We start from the raw sequence: 25825 nt of genomic DNA, 5'->3' as shown, positions 1-25825 counted from the left end.
AAATCAGAGGTGTTTGGATCACACAGAAGAACATTTGTGAGACGCAGAACAACTGAAAAGATGCTGGAAGAGTGTCTGCCGCCATCTGTCAAGCATGGTGGAGGTAATGTGATGGACTGGGGTTGCTTTGGTGCTGGTAAAGTGGGACATTTGTACAAGGTAAATGGGATTTTGAATAAGGAAGGCTATCACTCCATTTTGCTATGCCATACCCTGTGGACAGAGCTTGATTGGAGCCAATTTCATCCTACAACAGGACAATGACCCAAAGCACACCTCCAAATTATGCATGAACTATTTAGGGAAGAAGCAGGCAGCTGGTATTCTATCTGTAATGGAGTGGCCAGCGCAGTCACCAGATCTCAACCCCATTGAGCTGTTGTGGGAGCAGCTTGACCGTATGGTAGGCAAAAAGTGCCCATCAAGCCAATCCAACTTGTGGGAGGGGCTTCAGGAAGCATAGGGGGAAATTTCTCAAGATTACCTCAGCAAATTAACAGCTAGAATGCTAAAGGTCTGCAATGCTGGAATTGCTGCAAAGGGAGCATTCTGTGACGAAAGCAAAGTTTGAAGGAGAAAATTATTCTTTCTAACCTTGTCAATGTCTGGACTATATTTTCTATTCATTTTGCAACTCATTTGATAAATAAAAGTATCAGTTTTCATGTAAAACACAAAATTGTCTGGGTGACCCCAAACTTTTGAACGGTAGGTAGTGTATATAAAAAATATTTGCAAGAACGCGCAGGTATCCATATTACAGAGGCTTAAACGATAGAGGAAGGAGGGTATAAAAAAATAACAATTTCACACCAAAGTAATGCAATAAAAAAAAAAGTCCTTATTAAACACAGGTAGAGTTTCTTTTCAATCCCTTAGGATAGAATGTTTAACAGCTTGTAAGAAAAGTTCTTGTACATAATTGGTTTTGCTATTATAATTGCAGTGTCACGTGAGGAACCTCCACAGTAAAGGGAACAAATGAGGAACACTAAAACATACCTTCAGTACAGTTTAGTCCTAAAAGAAAATTACATATATCAAGCATAAAGACCCTATACATATAAGAGCAAAGTCACCTAAATTCAACATCCATCTTATGTGGGAGCCTCATGATTTCCCAATTCCAAAGAGGCTCTTCTGTGGACTTTTTTGGACTCTGAACAAATGTTTCAGCAACAAGTTGTTTATTATCGTCTGTACAGACTGTTTTGGGTCGACCAGTTTTTGGAGCATTAAGGATTGAGCCAGTGGCATTGAATTTGTTACGAATGCAGTAAATGGTTTGTCTCTTTGGGGCTTGAGTACCAAATGTTTCAACCCAATTTGCTCTAACGGTTTCAGCATTTTGAGATTTCCAATACTCTGTTAAAATCCATTTTCTTTGATCTGTATTTAAATTATTTGCCATCATGTATTATCTGAAAAGAAAACAGATTCGGGGGAAATCTATCTGTAAAAACTAGATCTGTGAATCTGGCTCAGTTGCCCTTAGCAACCAATCAGATTCCACTTTTTATTCCTCACAGACTCTTTGGAAAATGAAAGGTGGAATCTGATTGGTTGCTAAGGGCAACTGAGCCAGTTTCACTTTACACCATGTTTGATAAATCTCCCCCTTCATAACCTTATTACACTTTCTGTCCACATACTTTTGGACCACTATATATATATATATATATATATGTTTTTTTTTAGTGATCTGCAAACAAATAGCTGTTCTAATGCTGTCAAATAATGCCTGACAGTCCTGCTTCTCCATCCAAACATAGCTTTTTCTGCATGCAAACTTATACAAGAAAATCACTGTAGATCATTATACGGAATTGGAAGATACAGAAGTCACAGGCAGTGCTTTCCATGAAAATGTTGAATCTGAAAACGATATCTCCAAGCTCAGCAGCTGTAGCTCTACGCTATGCTGGTATGAGATATGGTATTGTAGAAGAACTGCTGATAGAGTTAGAGCATTAATGGCATCCATAGTGTTACATACCGACAGTGGAGGACGTATGTGGCTTTCACTTGACTACGGAAATAGTGGAGTGTCTTAGCAGTAAATACCACACTGAGGAGACATTTGTGGCATCTAAAATCGTTTTGCCATAGGTTCTCTGTTGGCAGCAGATATCACTGCAGTTTCCAAAATCATTGCGATGAAGGTGCAGGGGCCGCACATTTCCATCTTTACATTGCAAAGGGTGAAATTCGTACTTACATCTGTAGCATACATGGACAGGCTGCAGCACTCAAGCCTGCAGCGCCTATCAATTTACGCTGCGAATATACAGTAAATAATTATTTGATCCCTTGTAATTTTTGTAAGTTTGCCCACTGACAAAGACATGAACAGTCTCTATAATTTTAAGGGTAGGTTACATTAACATTGAGAGATAGAATAGCCAAAAAAAAAAAATCAAGAAAATCACATTGTATAAATTTGCATTTTGCAGTGAGAAATAAGTATTTGATTCCTCTGGCAAACAACACTTAATACTTAGTGGCAAAACCCTTTTTGGCAAGCACAGCAGTCAGACGTTGTTTGTAGCTGATGAGGTTTGCACACATGTCAGGAGGAATTTTGGTCCACTCCTCTTTGCAGATCATCTCTAAATCATTCAGATTTTGAGGCCGTCGCAACTCGGAGCTTCAAGTCCCTCCCATAAGTTTTCTATGGGATTAAGGTCTGGAGACTGGCTAGGCCACTCCATAAACTTAATGTGCTTCTTTTTGAGCCACTCCTTTGTTGCCTTGGTTGTATGTTTTGGGTCATTGTCTTGCTGGAAGACCCAGCCACAACCCATTTTTAATTTCCTGGCGGAGTGAAGGAGGTTGTCACTCAGGATTTTATGGTACGTGGCAACATCCATTTTCTCATTGATGCGGTGAAGTTGTCCTGTGCCCTTAGAAGAGAAACACCCCCAAAACATAATGTTTCCACCTCCATGCTTGACAGTGGGGACGGTGTTCTTTGGGTCATAGACAGCATTTCTCTTCCTCCAAACACGGCGAGTTGAGTTAATGCCAGAGCTGAATTTTTGTCTCATCTCACCACAGCACCTTCTCCCAATAACTCTCAGAATCATCCAGGTGTTGATTGGCAAGCTTCAGACGGGCCTGCACATGTGCCTTCTTGAGCAGGGGGACCTTGCGGGCACTGCAGGATTTTAAACCTTTAAGGCGTTAATGTGTTACCAATGGTTTTCTTGGTGACTGTGGTCCCTGCTGCCTTGAGATCATTAACAAGTTCTCCCTGTGTAGTTTTAGGCTCATCTCTCACCTTCCTCATGATCAAGGATACCCCACGAGGTGAGATTTTGCATGGTGCCCCAGATCGATGTCGATTGACAGTCATTTTGTATTTCTTCCATTTCCCATTGCACCAACAGTTGTCTCCTTCTTACCCAGCGTCTTACTTATGGTTTTGTAGCCCATTCCAGCTTAGTGCAGGTCTATGATCTTGTCCCTGACATCCTTACAAAGCTCTTGGTCTTGCCCATGTTGTAGAGGTTAGAGTCTGACTGATTGAGTCTGTGGACAGGAATCTTTTATACAGGTGACCAGTTGATTAGGAGCGTCTGATCTGTAGGAGCCAGAAATCAATGGTTTGTAGGGGATCAAATACTTATTTCTCACTGCAAAATGCAAATAAATGTAATTCATACAATGTGATTTTCTTTTGGATATTCGATCTCTCAATGTTAAAATTAACCTACCCTTAAAATTATAGACTGTTCATGCCTTTGTCAGTGGGCAAACTTACAAAAACAGCAAGGGATCAAATAATTATTTCCTTCACTGTATTTCATATCTTGCTCATGAGATTTCTTAAAATCCCATGCACTTTGCTGGCACTAATTTTTATACAATAAGCAAACTCCACTCCATACAGTATAAAGAGTTCATTTCATTATTGTACTAATGCAATACAGGCATTAATTAAAAAAAAGACAGACACATAACACAGAGCACACACTGATATGGGCGAGTTTAGCACCGCATGATGTAGCTTATTCTACTTGGTCCACATTAACAGTTTCAAGTCACAAAATAGGCAAAACAATGTGATTGAATCTTTATAGACATATATGTACCACAGACTTGCAATAACTCCCAAGATGTAAAGAAAGATGGTACGTAAAAAAGTACAAGTGAGGCCTCACCAGTTGAACAAGTAACTGAGCAAGCCTAAAAGTAACCCCACTGGAAAGACAGCATACCAAGAGATATCTGACCACAGAATTGTGCTTACACACCCCAATATATGTTCGCCATTGCTTCCTCAGTGGAAAAGAGCTTTCATGGATCAGAAGAGATAAGATGCCACCAGAGAAGTCTGAACAGCGTATCTCAACGAGACGACAGCAGCGCTCAGCTGAACGAGCGCTCATGTGTATGGGAGAGACAGCTGAGATGGCTGCCAGCTGAACAACAGGAGGAACCATTGTTCATTCGACAGCCCTCAAATGTGATGGCGGCCTTTAGAAACTCTCCCATTGGACTGTATGAAAGGGCTCAATGATGGATTCTCAGTTACCCCACTCCGCAGCCAGCAATAGACAGTGCAACACAAACGCTATAGAAGGAAAACGGTGCAAAATTATAAATATAACCCAATTTAACAAAAATTCCCTTTAGCCAAAAATACATGCATTTAAGAAAAATAAAATGTCCCCAAAAAGTGAAAAACCCCTTTAAATCGGTGTATACATCAGTAAATATATCTAATATCCAATCAGAATTACACATAAGCAATAAGTGGGCAAAGACAGTAATTTCTAAATATTTTATTATCTTATATTAGCCCTCAAGAAATGAAAAATTCTGAATTTGTATGGGATATTTGAACTTATGGAAGAACAGAGTGTGGACCAGAACAAATCTGTAAAATCATGGAACATAGAAACATGCAAGCATGACGACAATATGGCACTGCTCCCAGAAGAAACCGTTCATCACTAAACATTGTATAGCGGGATCCAACAACAGCTTTTTAATAGACCAATATAACTCAGAGAATGACAAACTATATTGTGGTATAGATGTAGACTGTGTTCACACTGCATCTGATGTCGACTTTAGCAAACACAAATCCCTTGGCCTCATTCATGCTACAGTTGGAAATAAGCATCTGTTATACAACCACAGATTTTATGCGCCAAACTACCAGTGTCATAAATCTGATACTGTTAGTTTGGGGTCTGGAGATTCACAATCAGACTGACAATTGCAGCGATAGTCGGGATGATCAAATGCGCCCGGTGATCAGACTGAGGATGAACTTTTAATTTTTGTTGTCACACCTAGATCATATGCTTAGGGAAAAATGACCCACCTTCCTCAAAGGAAAGGGCATACATAAGTTAAAGTTAGCATAAACAATTTTAATATAGTCACTAAAAATAGGAAATATTTCAGGGGAATAACTGACTGTCTTCTAAAGAAAAACTTCTACATCTATGCAGCCAAGTGCCATAAGGACGTCACAGCATTGTGTCCAGTCATCGTGTCTGATATTGTCCTGAGGATCCTGAAACTAAATATTAAAACATAAAAAGGGACACTCGTCATGCACACGCAAAACACACAAGTAAAATCTTGCCATTTATTATACCGATATCCGTTCTGCTGTATCTATCACTCACACATAATTGGAATTTGGATGACTTTAGTTTTGTTTAAAAGAGGTTGTCCACTACTTTTATATTGATGACCTATCATTAGGATAGGTCATCAATATCTGACTGGACGGGGACCGACACCTGGCACCCCCGCCGATCAGTTGTTATCTACCTGAAGTACTCACTTGCAGAGCTGGCAGTCTACTGATAGTGGCCTAGGCTTGTTACTACACATCCGCCTCCTATTCAAATCAATAGGAGGCGGATGTGCAGTACCCTGCAGCGGCCGCTACAAGTAGACAGAGCAGCTCCACAGGGGAGTACTTCAGGCTGGCAGCTGCCACTGATAACAGCTGATCAGCGGGGGTGCTGGGTGTCGGACCCCAGCCGATCAGACATTGATGTCCTATCCTAAGGATAGGTCATCAATATAAAAGTAGTGGACAACATCTTTAAGCCTCCGAACCCGTTCCACACAGGCTTCGTAATTTCTACAAAACATCAAACATGTCCAAAAGCCTCACAAAATTACACAACTACTGATCACATTCAGGTTATGTTCACATACAGCAGCTTAGTTGTCTGCAACCTACTCCATAGAGCTAAATGGGGCGGTAAGGGTATGTTCACACATGGCAGATTTTCCACCCAGATTGGAATATTTGCAGCATATTACAGCAGAATCAAACTAGATGAAATCTTACAAAATGACACCCACAGCGTGCCAATTTATGGTGCAGATTTTTACTGCAGATCTCTCCCTTTCCGATGTATTGGGTGAAATTCCACAGCAAATCTCCAACAAAATTTATAGTGAAAATTGTGTGTACGCGAAGATTTCTTAATGCATAGATTTCCAGCAGCTCCATTCTGATAACGGGGTTCTGCAACAAAGACTGCTGTGTGTGAACTTACCTCTAGGCGCCTTTCTCATTTAATGGTAAAAGATGGAGCTGGGAAATTATATTTCTACTGCAAAAGAAAAGCCACGTGTGAAGGTTTCAACACATTTTTGCTACAAACATCCCAAAACAGGCCTACAACTTCTGATATGTAGAAGCCTTACAGGTGGTTTTCTTAGGCTATGTTCACACGTTGTGTTTTTTCATGCAAATTAAAAGCTGTTTTTCACAGTAAAAGGTATGAGATTTCAGAAATCTCATGCATGATTCCCTTTTTTTCCCTGATGGAATTGGAAAAGTTCTGCGTTGTTAAAAAGTGTTTTTTTTTTTCATCATAGAAATCAATCATGTGTTTTTGCCGCTTTTCTGGTGAATAAAATTAACTTTATTAAACATGGACCATGGACAAATGACACACATACTCTGCACTAAAACTTGCTTTTCTTGTAAGCTGCTTCTTTACTGCCATAAGAGCTTGTTTGGCCTGTAGAAAAAAAAAAACAGCAAAAAAGCAATGTGTGAACATAGCCTTATGCAGGACTTTTCTCTCTATTGAAGTCAACTAAGAAAAGATAGAACCCAAACTTCAGGAACACGACCAACTGCCAGTGTATGAATGGTGCCTTATCTTCTCCAAAAATCCTAGTGACCAGTGACTAAAATGGGCAGTTATTTGCTACTTAGGAACCTCACACTATTGCACAACCCGAAATAAATTTTGAGTGAAAATGCAACACAAAAAAACAAACTAAAACATGAGATGAGATCACACGTTCTGCCCTTCGTAGGGCCGAATCTCTCTACAGTACAGAACATGATTCGTGTCATCTTTGATACTTTTGGCGACATTATTGTGAAGTTTGATTTTCCTAATGACTGGAACAAGACAAGCAATAAAACCCAAACACATCAAAACCAAGTCAAAGTTATCCCCAAATCCAGTCACATCCAGGCAAGTCATCGGTTGTGTGTCGCTAAATAAACAGCAACTCAGAGAGGTTTCTCGCTGACTCTGTTCACACTGGTGGTTTTCTCTACTTTTTTTTTAGCGAATCCTAGAAATGTGCCCACTCATGTCTTCATGTGATGTAACAATTCGCATTGGTTATCACCTTTTTGTTGTTTGTTTTTTTTGTGGGTGGAATAGTGTAGCCTGCTAGGCCATTCTACCCAGGAGAAGAAAAAACAACAACAAACAACTTCTTGTCACTTATTGCCATTAAACATGACATCTGTTCAAGATACATTGTGCAAGAAATTCACGAGTGTGAACAGTGCCCAACTTTAAGACACAAAGCTTCAGCCAAGTCACTCATTCGGTCAGAAACTTTTACCTTTTGCTCACCTTCAAAAACAGTGAACATGAGAAAAAAGAATGGAGAACTTCGACAGCAAGAATGCCTATTAAGTGACCTAACAAGCTCTACGTGGTATATTACTTCATACCATACAGCAAATGTTAGTGATTTTCCGCGGACTACATGGTAATATACAATACAGAGGCTGACAATATTTTATCTGAAGGTGAAAGAAAAGAAAAAGCTCCAGTAATGACACCATTCATACAGAAATATCTACTACATTACAAACTTACCAGTATCTAGTAAGAAAGATTTTGTGAATAAAGGCATTGATACATTTTCTAACGTTTCAATGACTGATGTAAAGGGGGAGAGAATTTATAAAAAAAAAAAAACTACGCTTTTGTTATTGAACTAAAACATGAGAAGGATTTACTATATAAAATGTGGCATTTCTAAAACTAACTGCAGTAACAAAGCGATGGTATATTTCTTCATGCTGTGCCCATGAGAATAGAAAGAAACATACATATTCTAAATATTTAAAAAGGTTTCCATTATACCAAATAAATAAGCCATGTAAAATGAAGAACAAGGACACTAGACTGAGGACAAGGACCATGGACATAGGAGCCGATTCGGCTGTTGCTTTGTGTGCGGTCATTGACAATAATGAGAGAGGACACTTCACTGCACGTTACATCTTCCTGCTAAGTAGAAGGTGTGTTGTGCATGAAGCCCGAGACGTTCACAGTTGCAAATATTCTCTTGATGTTGCTTAGAAAGATTCTTCCCAATATGGGAGGTGCTCAGCTTCTTTTACATGTTGATTACACAGCCTTCTTCAGAGTGACGTTCAATGTGTCCAATAGCATCCTACAAGAAAGACAGGCGAGAAAACATTGTGCTTGAGTATATACGGCAGTGTCCTCCGGGGGCAGTGTCCTCCGGGGGCAGTGTCCTCCGGGGGCAGTGTCCTCCGGGGGCAGTGTCCTCCGGGGGCAGTGTCCTCCGGGGGCAGTGTCCTCCGGGGGCAGTGTCCTCCGGGGGCAGTGTCCTCCGGGGGCAGTGTCCTCCGGGGGCAGTGTCCTCCGGGGGCAGTGTCCTCCGGGGGCAGTGTCCTCCGGGGGCAGTGTCCTCCGGGGGCAGTGTCCTCCCTAGGGAGACGGAGAGGGATTTCTCGAAAGTTTGGGTCAGGTACTAGAACACGAACTTCCACCAGTCTGCCCATCCCTCTTTAAAAGGAATCTATCATCCCCCTGTGACTTTTCAGACCTCTAGTATGGACATACAGGTGATAGAAAAGTGAATCTATACATACCTGTATGGCCCATACCAGAGGTCTTGTGGCTGAGAAATTGCTTTTTATTTCTTGTGGCTTACGATGTGTTCCCGTCCGGGGACGGGAAGAAATCCCGCCTACTTGGTTAATTAAAATATTTCTCCCCTCCCCTGCACATGACAGTGCCCTGTGACGTGCAGTTCCCATAGCCAGATCCTGCGCCTGCACACTTCAGCTTTTTCCGCGAGGCGCATTTCACTGCCCGTCTGTGTACAAGTATAGAGCAGCCATGTAGTGCGCAGGCGCCGGGAAGTCAGAGTGACTCGCCGGAGCCTGCGCACAAGTTACCTGCTCTACAAGGATACAAGGGGATAAATATTTTAATTAAACAAGTTGGCAGGATTTCTTCCCGTTCCCGGACGGGAACACATCGCAAGCCACAAGAAATAAAAAGCAATTTCATAGCCATAGACCTCTACTATGGGCCATACAGGTAAGTATAGATTCAGAATTTCTATAACCTGTATGCCCATATTAGAGGTCTGAAAAGTCCCAGGGGCTGACAGATTCCCTTTAAAAGCAGTCTGTAAGAGCAAAATGACTGTTCAAACTAAGCACAGGCGCTCAGTGCACCCTTGCTGTGATAGAGCATTTTTATACTTGTTTATCATCAATCCTTGTGTCCTTCTCTGGCTAATATGAAGTCAGAGCTGTGAATCAAAAAAAAAAGCACAGATAAATGTAGTTTGGATGGTAAATGAGGTGCCTGTGCTTGGTTTGAACAGTCATGTTGTGCTAATAGACTCCACTCATGCAAGGTGCCCCAACTTGGCTAGTTACCACCTATCACAGGATAGTTAGTTTCCGATTGCTGGAGACAAACTGCTGGGAGCCCTGCTCGATTCCCAAGAATGGTGTTCTAAAATGCTCCATTAAATGTCTACGGGACTTCCAGAGAAAGCAGAGTACAGCGCTCAGATATCGCTGGCAGTCCAATAGATAATGACTGGAGAAGTGGCTCAAGTCTAAAGGGCATTTTAGTGTCCTGTTCTCAGGATTGATGGGGGTCCCAGAAATTGGCAAGCTATCACATACCCTGTGGATAGGACACAAGCCGCCAATTTTGATAATCTATTTAAAGTACTGGGTGTCCAGAAACAGAAAATAAAAAAGGGGGAGGTGGGGTGGAGCCGCTGCTGAATTTTGGACATGAAGAAACAGCACTGATCCGGCAGACGGAAGCAGCAGCAGCTGAGCGGATGATACAAGGTATAATGACTAAACATTAGAAAGGTATAGCCACTAGAGTGGAGTCAAAAGTTTCACAGGACCTTGGTCTGGCATGCAAGTCGGTACAGGTCATACAAACTTCCTAGGCCGGCACTGAATACGGGCATCCTGGGGCACCAACGGTGTTTACAAACCCCCACGACATCACAAGGCCTTGTATACGCCAGAGGTACTCAGGGTTCTGAAAAGAATTCTTTAGAGTAGTGACATGGATACTGGACCAGTGTCCTGCAGATCTTGCTCATCTCTAATAGCCGCAATTACTATGTTAGATGGAGGGTCGCTGAACTCTATTATCTTTAGACAAATACCTGTTTGGATCCTCGCCGGCCTGTGAAGAAAGCATCACAGTTTTTCCACCTGCACTTCAGAGTCTGGAAGTTTGGATTTGTGTGATCTGTTAGTAGGTGGTGTTTAAGATGTTCAGCGACACCAAAAATCAGCGAGCATCCGTGCCACTACCAGAAAAGAAAGTCAGCAAATACTTCAGTTTCTTAATGATAAACCACGTAGAATACAGGTATATAGAGTTTACGGATTTCTCAGTATAGCTGCAAATAATTCTCATAATCACAGTATAAGTATGGCACCAACATGTAATAGTTATTGTACAATTGGGAACCTTAATAAGCATTTCCAGATCTAACCAATAGTCTGGTAATAAAACAGCCAGACTGTTATCCTGCTGGAAAACTTTTAAATAACTTATTTAGTCCGTTCTGACTTGAATTCGTGTTGATCATCAATGCCTGATCAACAGGGGTCCGACACCCAGCAGCCCCATGATCAGCAGTTATCTGTGTCGGTGGCCACAAGTACTCCCTTGTGGAGCTGGCCGTCTTCCGGTAGTGGCCGAGGCTTGGTACTACACATCCGCCCCCTATTCAAAAAAAATAGGAGGCAGATGCGTAGTAACTTGCGGAGGCCACTATCAGAAAATGGCCAGCTCTGCAAGTGAGTACTTCCGGCCGGCGGCTACCGATAACAGCTGGGGATGCCGGGTGTCGGACCCCGGCTGATCAGACATGGATGACCTATTCTAAGGATAGATCATCAATGTAAAAATAGTGGACAACCTCTTTAAATATAGAAAGTCTTTAAACAAATTCAACATTATTCTTACCCAGCAGCGATAATTCTGCATCAGGTTCAGACGCACGGCTTGGACACTTCCGTCATAGCAGCCGGTGTAGATCTACAAGACAGAGGTGACGAGGCCGTCTCAAATCATTTGTATGTGGTTCAGTGGACAAAAATGGAAATTAACAGATATATTGCTTACAGTATCGGTGCAAATATATTTTCATGCTGCCAATGTTTGAACATTACTTGATACTGAAAACTCATAAGGAATTTTTTTTTTCAGTACATTAAATGATAAATTAACTCTCTAATTACCAGGCCTGTAATGGCATTAACGAACAGCCAATTATTTGCCATAACTTTTAGATTTTTTCACGGACAAAGATTTATGCAAACCAAAGAGCACAGCAGTACAATGTATCCACCAAGATATATGCAAACACTGAATATGAGAATCAAACTGTCTTACTGCTACATAGAATATACTTATAAAATGTACTTCATGCACAGACTGGCATTTGTGTGTGCCCACCAGACACGACAAGACGTAGCGTTTTCTGATGGCGTAGCGTTCTTTAATGCAGTGTGTTGCTGCACTCCTTGGTTTGTATATAATAATACAGCCACAGCAGCTTGTACATGTTCACACTTGCATCACTCTGTTCAGAGATGCCAATATAAATGTTTGGAGACCCGTTTTTTTTTTTATACGGCACAAAATGTATTTTTTTTTGGGTGTTCGTGTAAATTACTGTGTAATTAGTATAATTATTTTTTTTGCAACACAAATATGGAAAAGAGCTATTTTTTTACTGGTCAAATTTCATACTAAATAAACTGGTGAATTAATTCAGATTATTATGGTCACGTGAATATGTTTTTGTTCAGTTATTACTATGCAACATTTAATATGTAAGACGGCAGTCTCTGCTATTCCTGATGACTTCATTAATAAATTGTATGAATCATTGTTGAACCGCATGGATGCAGTCCTTCAAGCTCATGGAAGTCACACAAAATATTAAATATGACTCTAATAGCACCACAACTTCATTCACCAATGTTATGCAACATATATTTGTATTTTAAGATAATTATTTGTTTGAATATCACATTACTTTCTGTGCCAAAATCTGACCATTCTGTGTTCATTAAATGATCAATATTTCAGCATTGATGCCAAATTTATTTTCTTAACCTAAACCAAATTTGGGAGGGGTTCAGCTTTCAAAAGAGTAATTTCTAAAACCAATGGATGAATTTAACGTCAGGTTATAAGGTTTTATTTACAAAACATGGATAAGCAACATAACTTCTGTCAGGGAGTGTATATATGGGTGTGTACATATATATACGGTATATACAGACATGAAAAATGTTACCCCAAATCCACACACATAATAAACCATCAACTTTTTGGTCTCTTCAGTCTCGCTGCATTTTCTTTTTAACGCTTAAAATTAAAAAAAAAAAAAAAAAAAAAAAGTTGCCCCCTCCATTTACACATCCCATATGTCAGCTTATGCTGAAGGACAAACTAGAATAAATATTAAGGGTTTTGCCCATCATACACAGAACAATGTACGCATCATTTCCTGGTAGGGATATACACTGCTCAAAAAAATAAAGGGAACCCTCAAATAACACATCCTAGATCTGAATGAATGAAATATTCTCATTGAATACTTTGTTCTGTACAAAGTTGAATGTGCTGACAACAAAATCACACAAAAATCATCAATGGAAATCACATTTATTAACCAATGGAGGCCTGGATATGGAGTCACCCCCAATATTAAAGTGGAAAAACACACTACAGGCTGATCCAACTTTGATGTAATGTCCTTAAAACAAGTCAAAATGAGGCTCAGTATTGTGTGTGGCCTCCACGTGCCTGTATGACCTCCCTACAACGCCTGGGCATGCTCCTGATGAGGCTGTAGTATTGTGTGTGGCCTCCACGTGCCTGTATGACCTCCCTACAACGCCTGGGCATGCTCCTGATGAGGTTGCGGATGGTCTCCTGTGGGATCTCCTCCCAGACCTGGACTAAAGCATCCGCCAACTCCTGGACAGTCTGTGGTGCAATGTGACGTTGGTGGATGGAGCGAGACATGATGTCCCAGATGTGCTCAATCGGATTCAGGTCTGGGGAACGGGCGGGCCAGTCCATAGCTTCAATGCCTTCATCTTGCAGGAACTGCTGACACACTCCAGCCACATGAGGTCTGGCATTGTCCTGCATTAGGAGGAACCCAGGGCCAACCGCACCAGCATATGGTCTCACAAGGGGTCTGAGGATCTCATCTCAGTACCTAATGGCAGTCAGGCTACCTCTGGCGAACACATGGAGGGCTGTGCGGCCCTCCAAAGAAATGCAACCCCACACCATTACTGACCCACTGCCAAACCGGTCATGCTGAAGGATGTTGCAGGCAGCAGATCGCTCTCCACGGCATCTCCAGACTCTGTCACATGTGCTCAGTGTGAACCTGCTTTCATCTATGAAGAGCACAGGGCACCAGTGGCGACTTTGCCAATCCTGGTGTTCTGTGGCAAATGCCAAGGGTCCTGCACGGTGTTGGGCTGTGAGCACGACCCCCATCTGTGGATGTCGGGCCCTCATACCACCCTCATGGAGTCGGTTTCTAACCGTTTGTGCAGACACATGCACATTTGTGGCCTGCTGGAGGTCATTTTGCACGGCTCTGGCAGTGCTCCTCCTGTTCCTCCTTGCACGAAGGCGGAGATAGCGGTCCTGCTGCTGGGTTGTTGCCCTCCTACGGCCCCCTCCACGTCTCCTGGTGTACTGGCCTGTCTCCTGGTAGCGCCTCCAGCCTCTGGACACTACGCTGACAGACACAGCAAACCTTCTTGCCACAGCTCACATTGATGTGCCATCCTGGATGAGCTGCACTACCTGAGCAACTTCTGTGGGTTGTAGAGTCCGTCTCATGCTACCACAATTGTGAAAGCACAATCAACATTCAAAAGTGACCAAAACATCAGCCAGAAAGCATTGGTACTGAGATGTGGTCTGTGGTCCCCACCTGCAGAACCACTCCTCTATTGAGGGTGTCTTTATAATTGCCAATAATTTCCATCTATTGTCTATTCCATTTGCACAACAGCATGTGAAATTGATTGTCAATCAGTGTTGCTTCCTAAGTGGACAGTTTGATTTCACAGAAGTTTGATTTACTTGGAGTTATATTCTGTTGTTTAAGTGTTCCCTTTATTTTTTTGAGCAGTGTATATATCCACACACACATATGTATACACATATGTATATATAGACACACATATACATACTTTTAAAAGGGGCGTCAGGGGGGCAACAGATTCCCTTTAATTAATAGGAAAAAAACGTTTTTCCTATTTTCAGCTGTCTAAACCTGGGGTGTGTCTAATGGTCTTATAGTCCGAAAAATACGGTATAAATATATATTTAACACTACTTAATTTATCCCACAAGAAACCCTAAAAGATTTTGGGGATCAGAAGTTTTTTCACTTTGTTGTGCATTCTTTCCACTGTAACTTGGGTACCCATAGCAGCCCAAGTTACATCGAAAAGCAGTACACGTCACTGAAATAAAATCACTGACAGTTGATCTGGGTCTGCTATGACATAACAGCTCTGCTACGCCAGGCAGACACTCATCCAAAAGAAGCATTGGAACAGGCAATGCTTCCTTTCACTATATCGCCCACTGAGTGCTATGTAAATGGCAAAGGAGAAGACAGATGTGGCAATGTACTACTTGTTTTCCCCCAGGATCCCCGGCTGGCAGGAATAAAATCTTTAATCCTTGTATTGATAATCTACAATGGCACAAGAGTAAAACCCAGGACCACGTGGCATAAATTATGGCGCATGGTCATCGGTCAGGTTAAAAAGTGGCATTATAAAATATACCTCATCACGAAAAAAAAAAAAAAAAGACTACATATGGTTATATCATTAAAAATGAATCCAAAAACCCCCCAAAAACTGGCTGCGATGTGAAGAGGTTAAAGAAGACAGGGAAAGACCTATTAATGAACAGCAAACATCACCAGTAAAAACACCTCCCCAATTCACCAAGTAATCGAGCACGGTGATTTTTTTTTTTTTGCTGCAGTGGAATCTTGTCTTTTCTTTGTCATGTAAAGTCACAAGCAGCACAGTTTCATGTTTAGTTCCCTGTATTTATTCTTACCATGCTTTTGTAAATTGCCATACACATTATCATATCCGAATGTCCTCCATAGACTTGTAAGCGGTCGTGTGACTAGAGATAATGAGAAAAACTATCAAACTGCGTCAGTCTTAAAACTTTTATAAAATTAAGGTTTTTGGAACTCCTCTTAAAGTCTCTCTCTTTTTCTCATACTCTTGCTTGGGGGATGCCGGAACCATGGAGTTAGTCTGCTGCCACCTGGAGGCCGATACTAACAGTACATTTTAACAAAAAAAGTTGCCTCCTCCTCAGCAGACTATACTTCGCCTGCTAGCACAAAGCCTCCTCAGTTTAGCTTAGTGTCATTCGTAGGCAGACATAGACGTGAGTCTTAGTTAGGTTTTTGTTAGCCCCACCACTGAGAAAGTGGTATGAGAAGCAAAAAAACAAAAAACATGAAAGCAAAAAGTATAAGCCACCCAGACAGAAAATATAACTTAAATGAAAGCCCAAATGGGCAACCAAAAGTGGGTGCTAGGTCCCGTAATGATGAAGACAATGTGAAAGAGATTTTATGGTGAGTACCAAAAATCTTAATTTCTTAGTAGCTTCATTGGAGGACACAGGAACCATGGGATGTCCTAAACCTTTCCCTGGTGTGGGGCTAACAAAAACCTAACAGACTCAGATCCATGTCTGCCTCTGAATGACACTAAGATAAACTGAGGAGGCTTTGTGCTAGCAGGCGAGGTAAAGTCTGCTGGTGTCAGCTTCCAGGGGCAACAAACTAACCACCATGGTTCCTGTGTCCCTCATGAAGCGACCAAGAAAAGCTCAAACCATTGCAGACCAAAAAGAAGAACAAAACCTTACCTCTAACTCATAAATACGGACAAATTTATCCAAGCTGGCAGTCACCATGACTTTTCCCAAGATATTAACTACGGTAACAGAATGATTGTGTCCTTTGTAAATTCGCACCAGTTTCCCAGTCTATAAAGAAAAGTGCATGTAAAAAAGTGTAATAAAGTTCAGAAGAAAAGCCTGATGCCAGATAAGCGATTTGTACCAAACATTTCTGCTTTTACTTTGTGATATTTGTAGCTCATGTGACATGGATATAAGGAAGACCGAATTACCGCAAAGAGAGGGTGGGGGAAAAGGTAAAATGGGGACCTGGGTTATGCTCCAAATTTTGGCAGATAAAATATATGAAGGGAATATGGGCCTTAAACTAAAATTCTTTGTCTGCTTGTAACAGAACCACAAGAATAAATGACGACTTCATTGACTTTCATACACTTACATGAATGTTATGGGCATGGACAGATTGATCGCTTGAACCACTGAACACTAAGTCGTTGACAACCTGTAAAAGAAAAGAAAATTAAGTACATTTGCTTAGAAGGTGACCCAAGTCCTAAATCTTAGATTTCTTCCAAGGCTTCCTAGGACTGAACCAGGTAATGACTTACCACCGTAAAGTATTAGAATTACTTTGACTATCGCCATAACCCTCAAATTGACTATTCTGGTGAAAAATGACATTATGAAAGCAGGAAATTGTGCTTACTCTATGCGGGAAAGTATCACGCTGATACTTTTTCACTAGGTGAATTATTTTTTAGTCATTTCAATAATCACCTTGTAGCAAAAAAATAAATAAAAAAACTCCACTAGTGCTCATCTCACCTTCATGCAGAGGACAGTTTTGGTGTGACCCTCTAAAGTGCGAAGCAGGAGACCATTACGGGCGTCTCGAACACTGATTGTACAATCATAGGAGCCCACGAGGAGTAATCTTCGAGACCCTTCTTGAGATGTTGCCATGCAGCTGACAGCCCGGGGACCATGACACTCAAATGAATCAATCTGCTTGTTGTTCTTAATAAGACAATAAAAGGGAAAATTCAGGTGTGGTGATAATGTAAACTATATAAAACAATGACTAGAATTAACTCTTTAGTGTCAGCCAACGCACATGTATGACACCATGTGCCATCAATGTGTGAAGCGGACACAGAGCCTGAGACCACTCCGTATTGTGCAGGAGCTGGCTACATTACACAGCCAGCACTACATAATGTGCAGAAAAACAAAAGAGATCCATTAGTATATGAGCATAATTTGATTAATCAATCAATTAAAATCATGACAAACCAGACCAAGTAATACACCTAACATATAATTAAAAAACAGAGTGCCCAGTATAAGGGGAATAGCTCCTGCCCAAAATATAACAATTATGTATCATCAAATAGGCTCAAAAATTGATTAACCTAGTTAGTAATAATTATCATAGTATTTTAATGAAGCTGTCATATCTGCAAGAAATCTATAAAACATGGCTATACATGCATATAAAGTGTATAAATTAATGAGGGGACACAAACCCCTTCCTAAGATCAAGTAATTCCCAATACATAAGAAAAGCCAAATATATTATAATTTAATTTATGCAGAGTATATTTGCGATCTAAAACAGCATGATTTTAATTATTTTTACAGATCAACATGGTATATAAATATAGAAGGAGATGTAATCATGATTCACATAGAATAAGTCATGTACCTGATCCAGGTTATGCCAGTAAGTGAGCCGTAGTATAAAATACTCAAAGGTCCGGGCAGGACACTGTCACCCCTTCACCCCGACGCGCGTTTCGCCCGCTTGCTTCTTTCGGGGGCGTGTCGGGATGAGGGGAGGACGTCATTTTTAAATAGTGTATTAGCCTATCAAAATGTCCACTGCGGACAAGGGGAGGAACAAACACCGGACATAATCGGCGCATGACGCGTCCGCTCTTCCTCCAGAGTAACTAAGGCTTCCGGCGGATGCGCTCATTGACCCGCATGTTGGAACGCATGCTGTCAAAATCGAGCGCCCACGGAAGCCAACGGGGATAGAGAAATACGCGCATGCGCACTGTCCAGCGAAGAGGGGAAGTAACAATGATGAATTTCTACAGGATGAGTTCAGTGGTGTATGGAGGAATATAAACTATAGCAATAATGAGCTGGTTTCAATATGAATAAAATATGATAGCATTATTACTCATTATATTGATGAAATACATAATTTAATAAATATAAAAATAAATGTGAAAAAAAAACATATATAACGAATAATGAATAAATAAAAAATGAATGGGATGTAATATAGTGTACATGTAAAAAATAAAAATATATAAAACAATTATTAAAATTTCCTAATGCATATATACATATACACATACCAATAAATAAAAGGCACATATATATCCATGTAAAATGCAAAAAAGTGCATAATGCATATTGATGTGTTGAAGGAAGCGACACCAATTTTTATCATGACCTAAAAAAAGTGCATAGTGCATATTGAAGGTGCAAAAAAGATTCACCATGAATTAATTCATAATATAATAAGGCACTTTATATATATAAAAAATGCATCTTATCTACAGATAAAGGGGAAAACCCCATTAAAGTATGTATGGGTGCATTTCATGTGACTCATATATAAAAGTGCATAGTGCATAGGAATGTGCAAAATGGAATGTGCGTGAAGTAATAAAAGTGCTTAATATATGATTCCATCAATATATGTCTGGGTACAATCAATATAACTCATGTGAGAAAATGATTAAAATGTGTAGTGCAATTCCTAATCACCTTTTCTATAAATCCAAAAAATTCCCTGCTCTAAGTCTTTGCCCAGCTATTGAGGTATTTACTAAAGTTATTACATCAGAAATTGAATTTTTGGCAGAGAATCACAAAAGACAGTTCAATTTGAATAAAAAAGAACATATGGCATTACAGGAATTGAAATCTTGGGATGACATTATTTACAAACAAGCAGATAAAGGAGGTAATTTAGTCCTGTGGCCGAGAGAAATGTATGAAAGACAGGCACAAAAACTGTTGGGCGATACCAGATGCTATCGTAAGCTTACTTTTAATCCTTTGACTTCATTCCAGAGCAAATTGATTGTTATCTTGGAGAAAGCTTTTGAAGATGGTATCATTACCAAGAAATTACTTGATAACATTCGAGACTTTCATCCGAGATTACCTACATTCTATTTGATTCCGAAATTGCACAAAAATCCCACAGATCCACCAGGACGCCCAATTGTTGCAGGTAATGGGGGGCTGTGTGAGACAATCTCAGACTTAGTGGATTATTTTTTGAAACCACTAGTATTATTTATTCATTATATATGGTTTTTTTTCACATTTATTTTTATATTTATTCAATTATGTATTTCATCAATATAATGGGTAATAATGCTATCATATTTTATTCATATTGAAACCAGCTCATTATTGCTATAGTTTATATTCCTCCATACACCACTGAACTCATCCTGTAGAAATTCATCATGGTTACTTCCCCTCTTTGCCGGACTGTGCGCATGCGCGTCTTTCTCTATCCCCGTTGGCTTCCGTGGGCGCTCGATTTTGACAGCATGCGTTCCAGCATGCGGGTCAATGAGCGCATCCGCCGGAAGCCTTAGTTACTCTGGAGGAAGAGCGGACGCGTCATGCGCCGATGAGGTCCGGTGTTTGTTCCTCCCCTTGTCCGCTGTGGGCATTTTGATAGGCTAATACACTATTTAAAAATGACATCCTCCCCTCATCCCGACACGCCCCCGGAAGAAGCAAGCAGGCGAAACGCGCGTCGGGGTGAAGGGGGACAGCATCCTGCCCGGACCTTTGAGCATTTTATACTACGGCTCACTTACTGGAATAACCTGGATCAGGTACATGACTTATTCTATGTGAATCATGATTACATCTCCTTCTATATTTATATATCATGTTGATCTGTAAAAATAATTAAAATCATGCTGTTTTAGATCGCAAATATACTCTGCATAAATTAAATTATAATGTATTTGGCTTTTCTTATGTATTGGGAATTACTTGATCTTAGGAAGGGGTTTGTGTCCCCTCATTAATTTATACACTTTATATGCATGTATAGCCAAGTTTTATAGATTTCTTGCAGATATGACTGCTTCATTAAAATACTATGATAATTATTACTAACTAGGTTAATCAATTTCTGAGCCTATTTGATGATACATAATTGTTATATTTTGGGCAGGAGCTATTCCCCTTATACTGGGCACTCTGTTTTTTTAATTATATGTTATGTGTATTACTTGGTCTGGTTTGTCATGATTTTAATTGATTAATAAAATTATGCTCATATACTAATGGATCTCTTGTTTGTCTGCACATTATGTAGTGTAGATGTGGTGATTTATGGACTAATTGGAAGAGCCATTCTCTATATATTTATATCCAATTATTGATGTTAAATTACACAGCCAGCACCAGATAGTAACATTAGCATTTAAAAGGCCTCCAACATGGCAGCTGTCAGCTCAGAGCCCATCACCGCATCCCTCCCCACCCCATCACAATTGGCAACGTAACTGCAGGTTGCAGTGGCTACCATGCTAATAATTGCTATGGCTGAGTTTCATAAAAGACCAGTATTTTTACATTACACTGTAATACTATAGTATTGCATTGTACTTTATAGACAATTAAGTGATCACAGGTTCAAATACCCTAAAGAGACTAATTAAATACATGTGTTTAAATCTTTTCCCCCAACAAATTGCAAAATCTAAAAAAAAAAATAATAATATATCATAATTTGAGTTGTAGAGTGTGAATTTGCCCAAATAATAAAATATGAAAATATTTATCAGATCCGTAAATGCCAAAATGGCAAAAAAAATATATATATATATCGCAATGCCCGAATCAGCAATTTAATCCTTGTAGCACTTAAAAATGCAATAAAAAGCTATTAAAACATCATATGAGCCCCAAAATTATATCAATAAAAACGTCACCTCAGCACGCAAAAACACCAAGGTTACTTACCGGTAGCCGGTTTTTCCAGAGCCTATGACAGCACACCTGAGGATCCGCCCTTCAAGGACAGGAAACCATCTGAAATAAAAGGGCGGCACCTCTCCCTCGCTTCAGTTGGTTACAGAGCATTGAGAGGACCTCCGTAAAACAGGAGTTATAAACAAAATCCAACACCATATCACATAGCACCCAACACACGTGCACACCCAAGGGTGAGAGAAAAGGGAGGGGAATATACGGGTGCTGTCATGGGCTCTGGAAAAAACGGCTACTGGTAAGTAACCTTGGTGTTTTCCCTTCCCCCATGACAGCACACCTGAGAGAATTTTGGAGAAAGAAACACCTTAGGGAGGGACCACCGCCTGTAGCACCCTTCTACCAAAGGTCAAGTCAGACAGGCAGGATAGATCCAAACGGTAGTGTTTGAAAAAGGTAGATGGTGACGACCAAGTAGCGGCCTTACAGATTTGATCTATCGATACCTCTGCTTTCTCTGCCCAGGAGGTAGCCACAGTCCTGGTGGAGTGAGCCTTGATGCCGTCAGGAATCGGGGTGTTACTTGAAGAGTAAGCTAAACAAATGGCCTCCCTAATCCATCTGGCTATTGTTGCTTTTGTTACCCCATACCCCTTCCTACTCCCCTGGAAGGCTACGAACAAGGACTGACTACGCCTCCACTGGCTAGTGACTTCCATGTATTGCAACATAGCCCTTCTGACATCAAGATTATGAAACTTTTGTTCCCTTGAGTTCTTTGGGCTGTTACAAAAGGAGGGCAGAACAATCTCCTGAGATCTATGAAATTTTAGTGCAACCTTAGGAAGGTAGGCTGGATCAGGTCTCAGAACTATTCTATCCTCAAATATTTGCGTATATGGAGGATTTATGGACAGGGCCTGTAGATCACTTACCCTACGGGCTGATGTTAGAGCTACCAAAATAATAGTTTTGAGCGTTATATATTTTGCTGACAAGCCCTGAACTGGTTCAAAGGGCTCCATGGTTAGTGCGTCAAGTACTAAATTTAGGTCCCATGGAGGAACTTTGGGAATTGAGACTGGCCTAGATCTACCGCAAGATTTAATGAATCTTGTAACCCATTTATTTGCTGCGAGGTTATGGTTATATAACGCACCTAAGGCAGAAACCTGGACCTTAAGTGTACTGGTAGCTAGGCCAAACTCAAACCCCTTCTGTAAAAACTCCAGTATTGAATTAATTGGTGGTTTTTGGCTTAACGGTTTCCCCAGGAACTGCAAAAACTTCCTCCAAGTTCTACCATAGATCTTGGTGGTTATAGGTTTCCTACTTTTTAACAGGGTAGACACTAACCCTGATGAAAACCCTTTGCTCCTCAATATTGCCCTCTCAAATTCCATGCTGCTAAGTGGAAACCCTTCACTTGAGAATGGAATACTGGTCCCTGAGCTAGAAGGTCCGGGGTTTCCGGTAGGATCCATGGGTCTGACTGTGACATCATCCTCAACAGGGAGAACCATGGTCTTTTTGGCCAGAAGGGGGCTATGAGTATCACTCTCGCTTGATCCTTCCTGATCTTTCTCACCACTAAAGGTATCATGGCTATTGGTGGAAATGCATAGGCCAGCTTGAAGCTCCAGGAAATTTGGAGAGCATCTATTGCCCAAGGGTTCCCCCTTGTGTCTAGAGAGCAGAATTTCTCCACCTTCCTGTTGTCTTTGTCGACGAACAGATCTATCTCTGGTAGACCCCACAGCTGTACTATCTGATGGAACACAGTGGGGTTCAGGGCCCATTCCCCTTGCCTCAACTTGTTGCGGCTTAGAAAGTCTGCTTTCGTGTTGTCTATGCCCCGTATGTGTAGCGCTGTGAGAGAGATTTTTTTCTGCTACTTGAAAAAGCCAGCTTACTGCCTCCAGAAGAGAATAAGATCTTGTTCCCCCCTGGTGGTTTATGTAGGCCACAGTGGTTCTGTTGTTCGACATAACCCAGACATGGCGACCCTGGAGTAGAGGGAGGAAGCCTTCTAAAGCATTCCTCACCGCCCATAGCTCTCTTAAATTTGACGACCCCTTTTTTCCCAGAACGACCAAGGGCCTTGAATCATATGATCTTTCAGGTGAGCGCCCCACCCCGAGTTGCTTGCATCGGTCGTGATGATATCTTGTACCGGCGTGTCCCACTTGTAGAGTTTATTGACTCCATTTTGAACGTACTGTTGCTGACAAACCGGTTGAGGCCCTTTAAATTTATAATAGTCCTGAACGACCCGTCCGGTTTTCTTATCAAAAAGAGAGGGGAATAAAATCCCCTTCCTTTTTGACTGTCCAGCACCTCGCATAGTACCTGCTTGTCCACTAGGCTCAAAATCTCCGATTCCAGGGCCCGCTGTTCTTCTGGGGATTTTCTCACCGGAGTTATCAAAAACTAACCGCCTGGCCGTTGAAGGAATTGAATCCTTAGTCCTTCCCTCACTATGTCGAGGACCCAGGGACTGGAGGAAATTTTTTCCCAGGCACGAAGAAAAAAGGACAGTCTTCCTCCCACCTGTGGCCTGGCGTCATTGTGGAGGTTTCTTGGGGGCAGCGGAGGAACCGCTGAACATGTAACCAGACTCTTTTCTGTTCTTAAAGTCCCATTTCCTTTTTTCTCCCGGGGGGCGACCTCTACTAAATTTTCCCCTCCGAAAATAGGTTTTCCTGGCATCCGCCGAAACCCCAGGGAATCTACCCTTTCTGTCACTTGCTCTTTCAAGGACCTCGTCCAATTTTTTTCCAAAAAGAAATTGGCCGTCACAGGGGATAGAGCACAGTCTAGCTTTTGATTGCAAGTCCCCAGGGCATCCTTTAAGCCACAGAGCTCGTCTAGCTGCGTTCGATAACCCAGCCGACCTAGCTGCCAGTTTCACTGAGTCAGCGGAGGTATCTGCTAGGAAGGCAGCTGCACCATGTAGCAGGGGGAGACTGTTTCATATTTTCTCCCTTGAGGTCTTTTTATTTTTTAGCTGATCTTCCAGCTGCCGCAACCATACCATAAGGGAACGAGCTGTACATGTTCCAGCAATGGCCAGCTTAACACCCCCTACTGCGGATTCCCAGGCATGTTTTAAAAAGGAATCCGCCTTCTTGTCTAAGGGGTCTCTAAGCACCCCCGAATCCTCAAGAGGAAGTGCTGATCTTTTTGAAGACCTAGAGACTGCCGCGTCGATTCTTGGCACCTTGTCCCAGACCTCCGAGTCTTTTAGATCAAAGGGATACCTTCTCTTTGAAGATGAAGGCAAGGCCCCCACTTTCTCAGGCTTCTTCCATTCTCTATTAATGAGAGCCTGGACTCTAGCATTCACTGGGAAGGTACGTTTTTTCTTTTCCTCCAACCCCGCAAACATGATATCCTCTAGGGACTTAATGGGCTTATCTTCTTTCAACCCCATAGTGGTCCTGACGGCCTTCACCAATTTGTCTGTGTCTTCTACTGGAAAACACGGTCTCCCCTCCCTATCGCTGTCTGAAGAGGAGGAGGGTGAGGATGAGGACCCACTATGGCCCTGTCCCTTCGACAACACAGAGGAACCAGAGTCAGGGGAAAGATCAGAAATTATTTTTTTCCTTTTCTTCAGGAGTGCTTTAAGGGAGCCCTCTACCTCCGATCTAATGACAGATCTGAGGCTAGCTGCAAAATCCGGGGTTCCCTCACATATGGTTTTTTGAACGCAGTCCGAGCAGAGCTCCTTCTGCCAGTCTATCGCTAGAGGGCACTTGCAAATAGCGCATTCTCTGTTCTGCTTCTTGGCGGTTGCCTTCCTGGGTTCCTCCTGGTGATTTAAACACACAGTTGGACCCGTTAGCAATATATATATAGTGACATTCACGAAGATCACTCACCCCGCCATTGCAGATACCGGAATTGGAGTTTTTTTCAGGATACGCGACGCATCCTTCCTGGAGACCGAGGAGTCCTGAGATGCTTTACCCCTCTGACTCGGACCACCACTGCTCCTCCTACTGGACCCTCTGGACCGGCGAGCAGATGAAGATGGCGATGCAGGCGGTAGCGACTGTGGCTGTGGCGACAGCTGCTGTTGCTCCATGTCAGACATGTTGATGAGCAACCTCCTGACCTCAGGTGCTCCCTTTTATGGGAGACTGGATGAGGTCACCACCTGCTGGTCCCTGCGGTCTCCGTCCGGTATCCAAACCCCTCCCCCTAACCGCCATCCACCTCCTGCAACCGTCGCCAGCGCTTTCGTGATGCAGGCCGGCATTATGCAGGGCGCTGCCATCTTTTTTACGGCGCCGCCCGCAACATCATCAGGGCACGCCCCTACCCAG

The 25825-nt window shown here is 41.7% G+C and overlaps 1 protein-coding gene across 1 annotated transcript in view; it reads right to left on the bottom strand.

Annotated features, from left to right (window-relative positions):
- Nucleotides 1-6811: 6811 nt before the first annotated feature.
- The window catches only part of ZNF106 (zinc finger protein 106), an 85921-nt gene continuing 66907 nt past the window's right edge, over nucleotides 6812-25825 (bottom strand). The window contains exons 16-22 of the mRNA XM_073638922.1: nucleotides 17334-17525; nucleotides 16948-17010; nucleotides 16515-16634; nucleotides 15681-15752; nucleotides 11520-11591; nucleotides 10708-10854; nucleotides 6812-8700 (exon numbers count right to left, since the gene is read on the bottom strand). Of these exons, the coding sequence (XP_073495023.1) occupies nucleotides 8644-8700; nucleotides 10708-10854; nucleotides 11520-11591; nucleotides 15681-15752; nucleotides 16515-16634; nucleotides 16948-17010; nucleotides 17334-17525 (723 nt within the window). The 3' untranslated portion in view covers nucleotides 6812-8643. The remainder of the gene's footprint in view (nucleotides 8701-10707; nucleotides 10855-11519; nucleotides 11592-15680; nucleotides 15753-16514; nucleotides 16635-16947; nucleotides 17011-17333; nucleotides 17526-25825) is intronic.

The sequence above is a fragment of the Phyllobates terribilis genome, unplaced genomic scaffold, assembly GCF_046119375.1.
Source record: "Phyllobates terribilis strain yellow unplaced genomic scaffold, ASM4611937v1 Scaffold_7__3_contigs__length_470593459, whole genome shotgun sequence".
NCBI lineage: Eukaryota > Metazoa > Chordata > Amphibia > Anura > Dendrobatidae > Phyllobates > Phyllobates terribilis.
The sequence above is the reverse complement of the archived record's forward strand: the minus strand, read 5'-3'. Positions and strand labels throughout refer to the sequence as shown.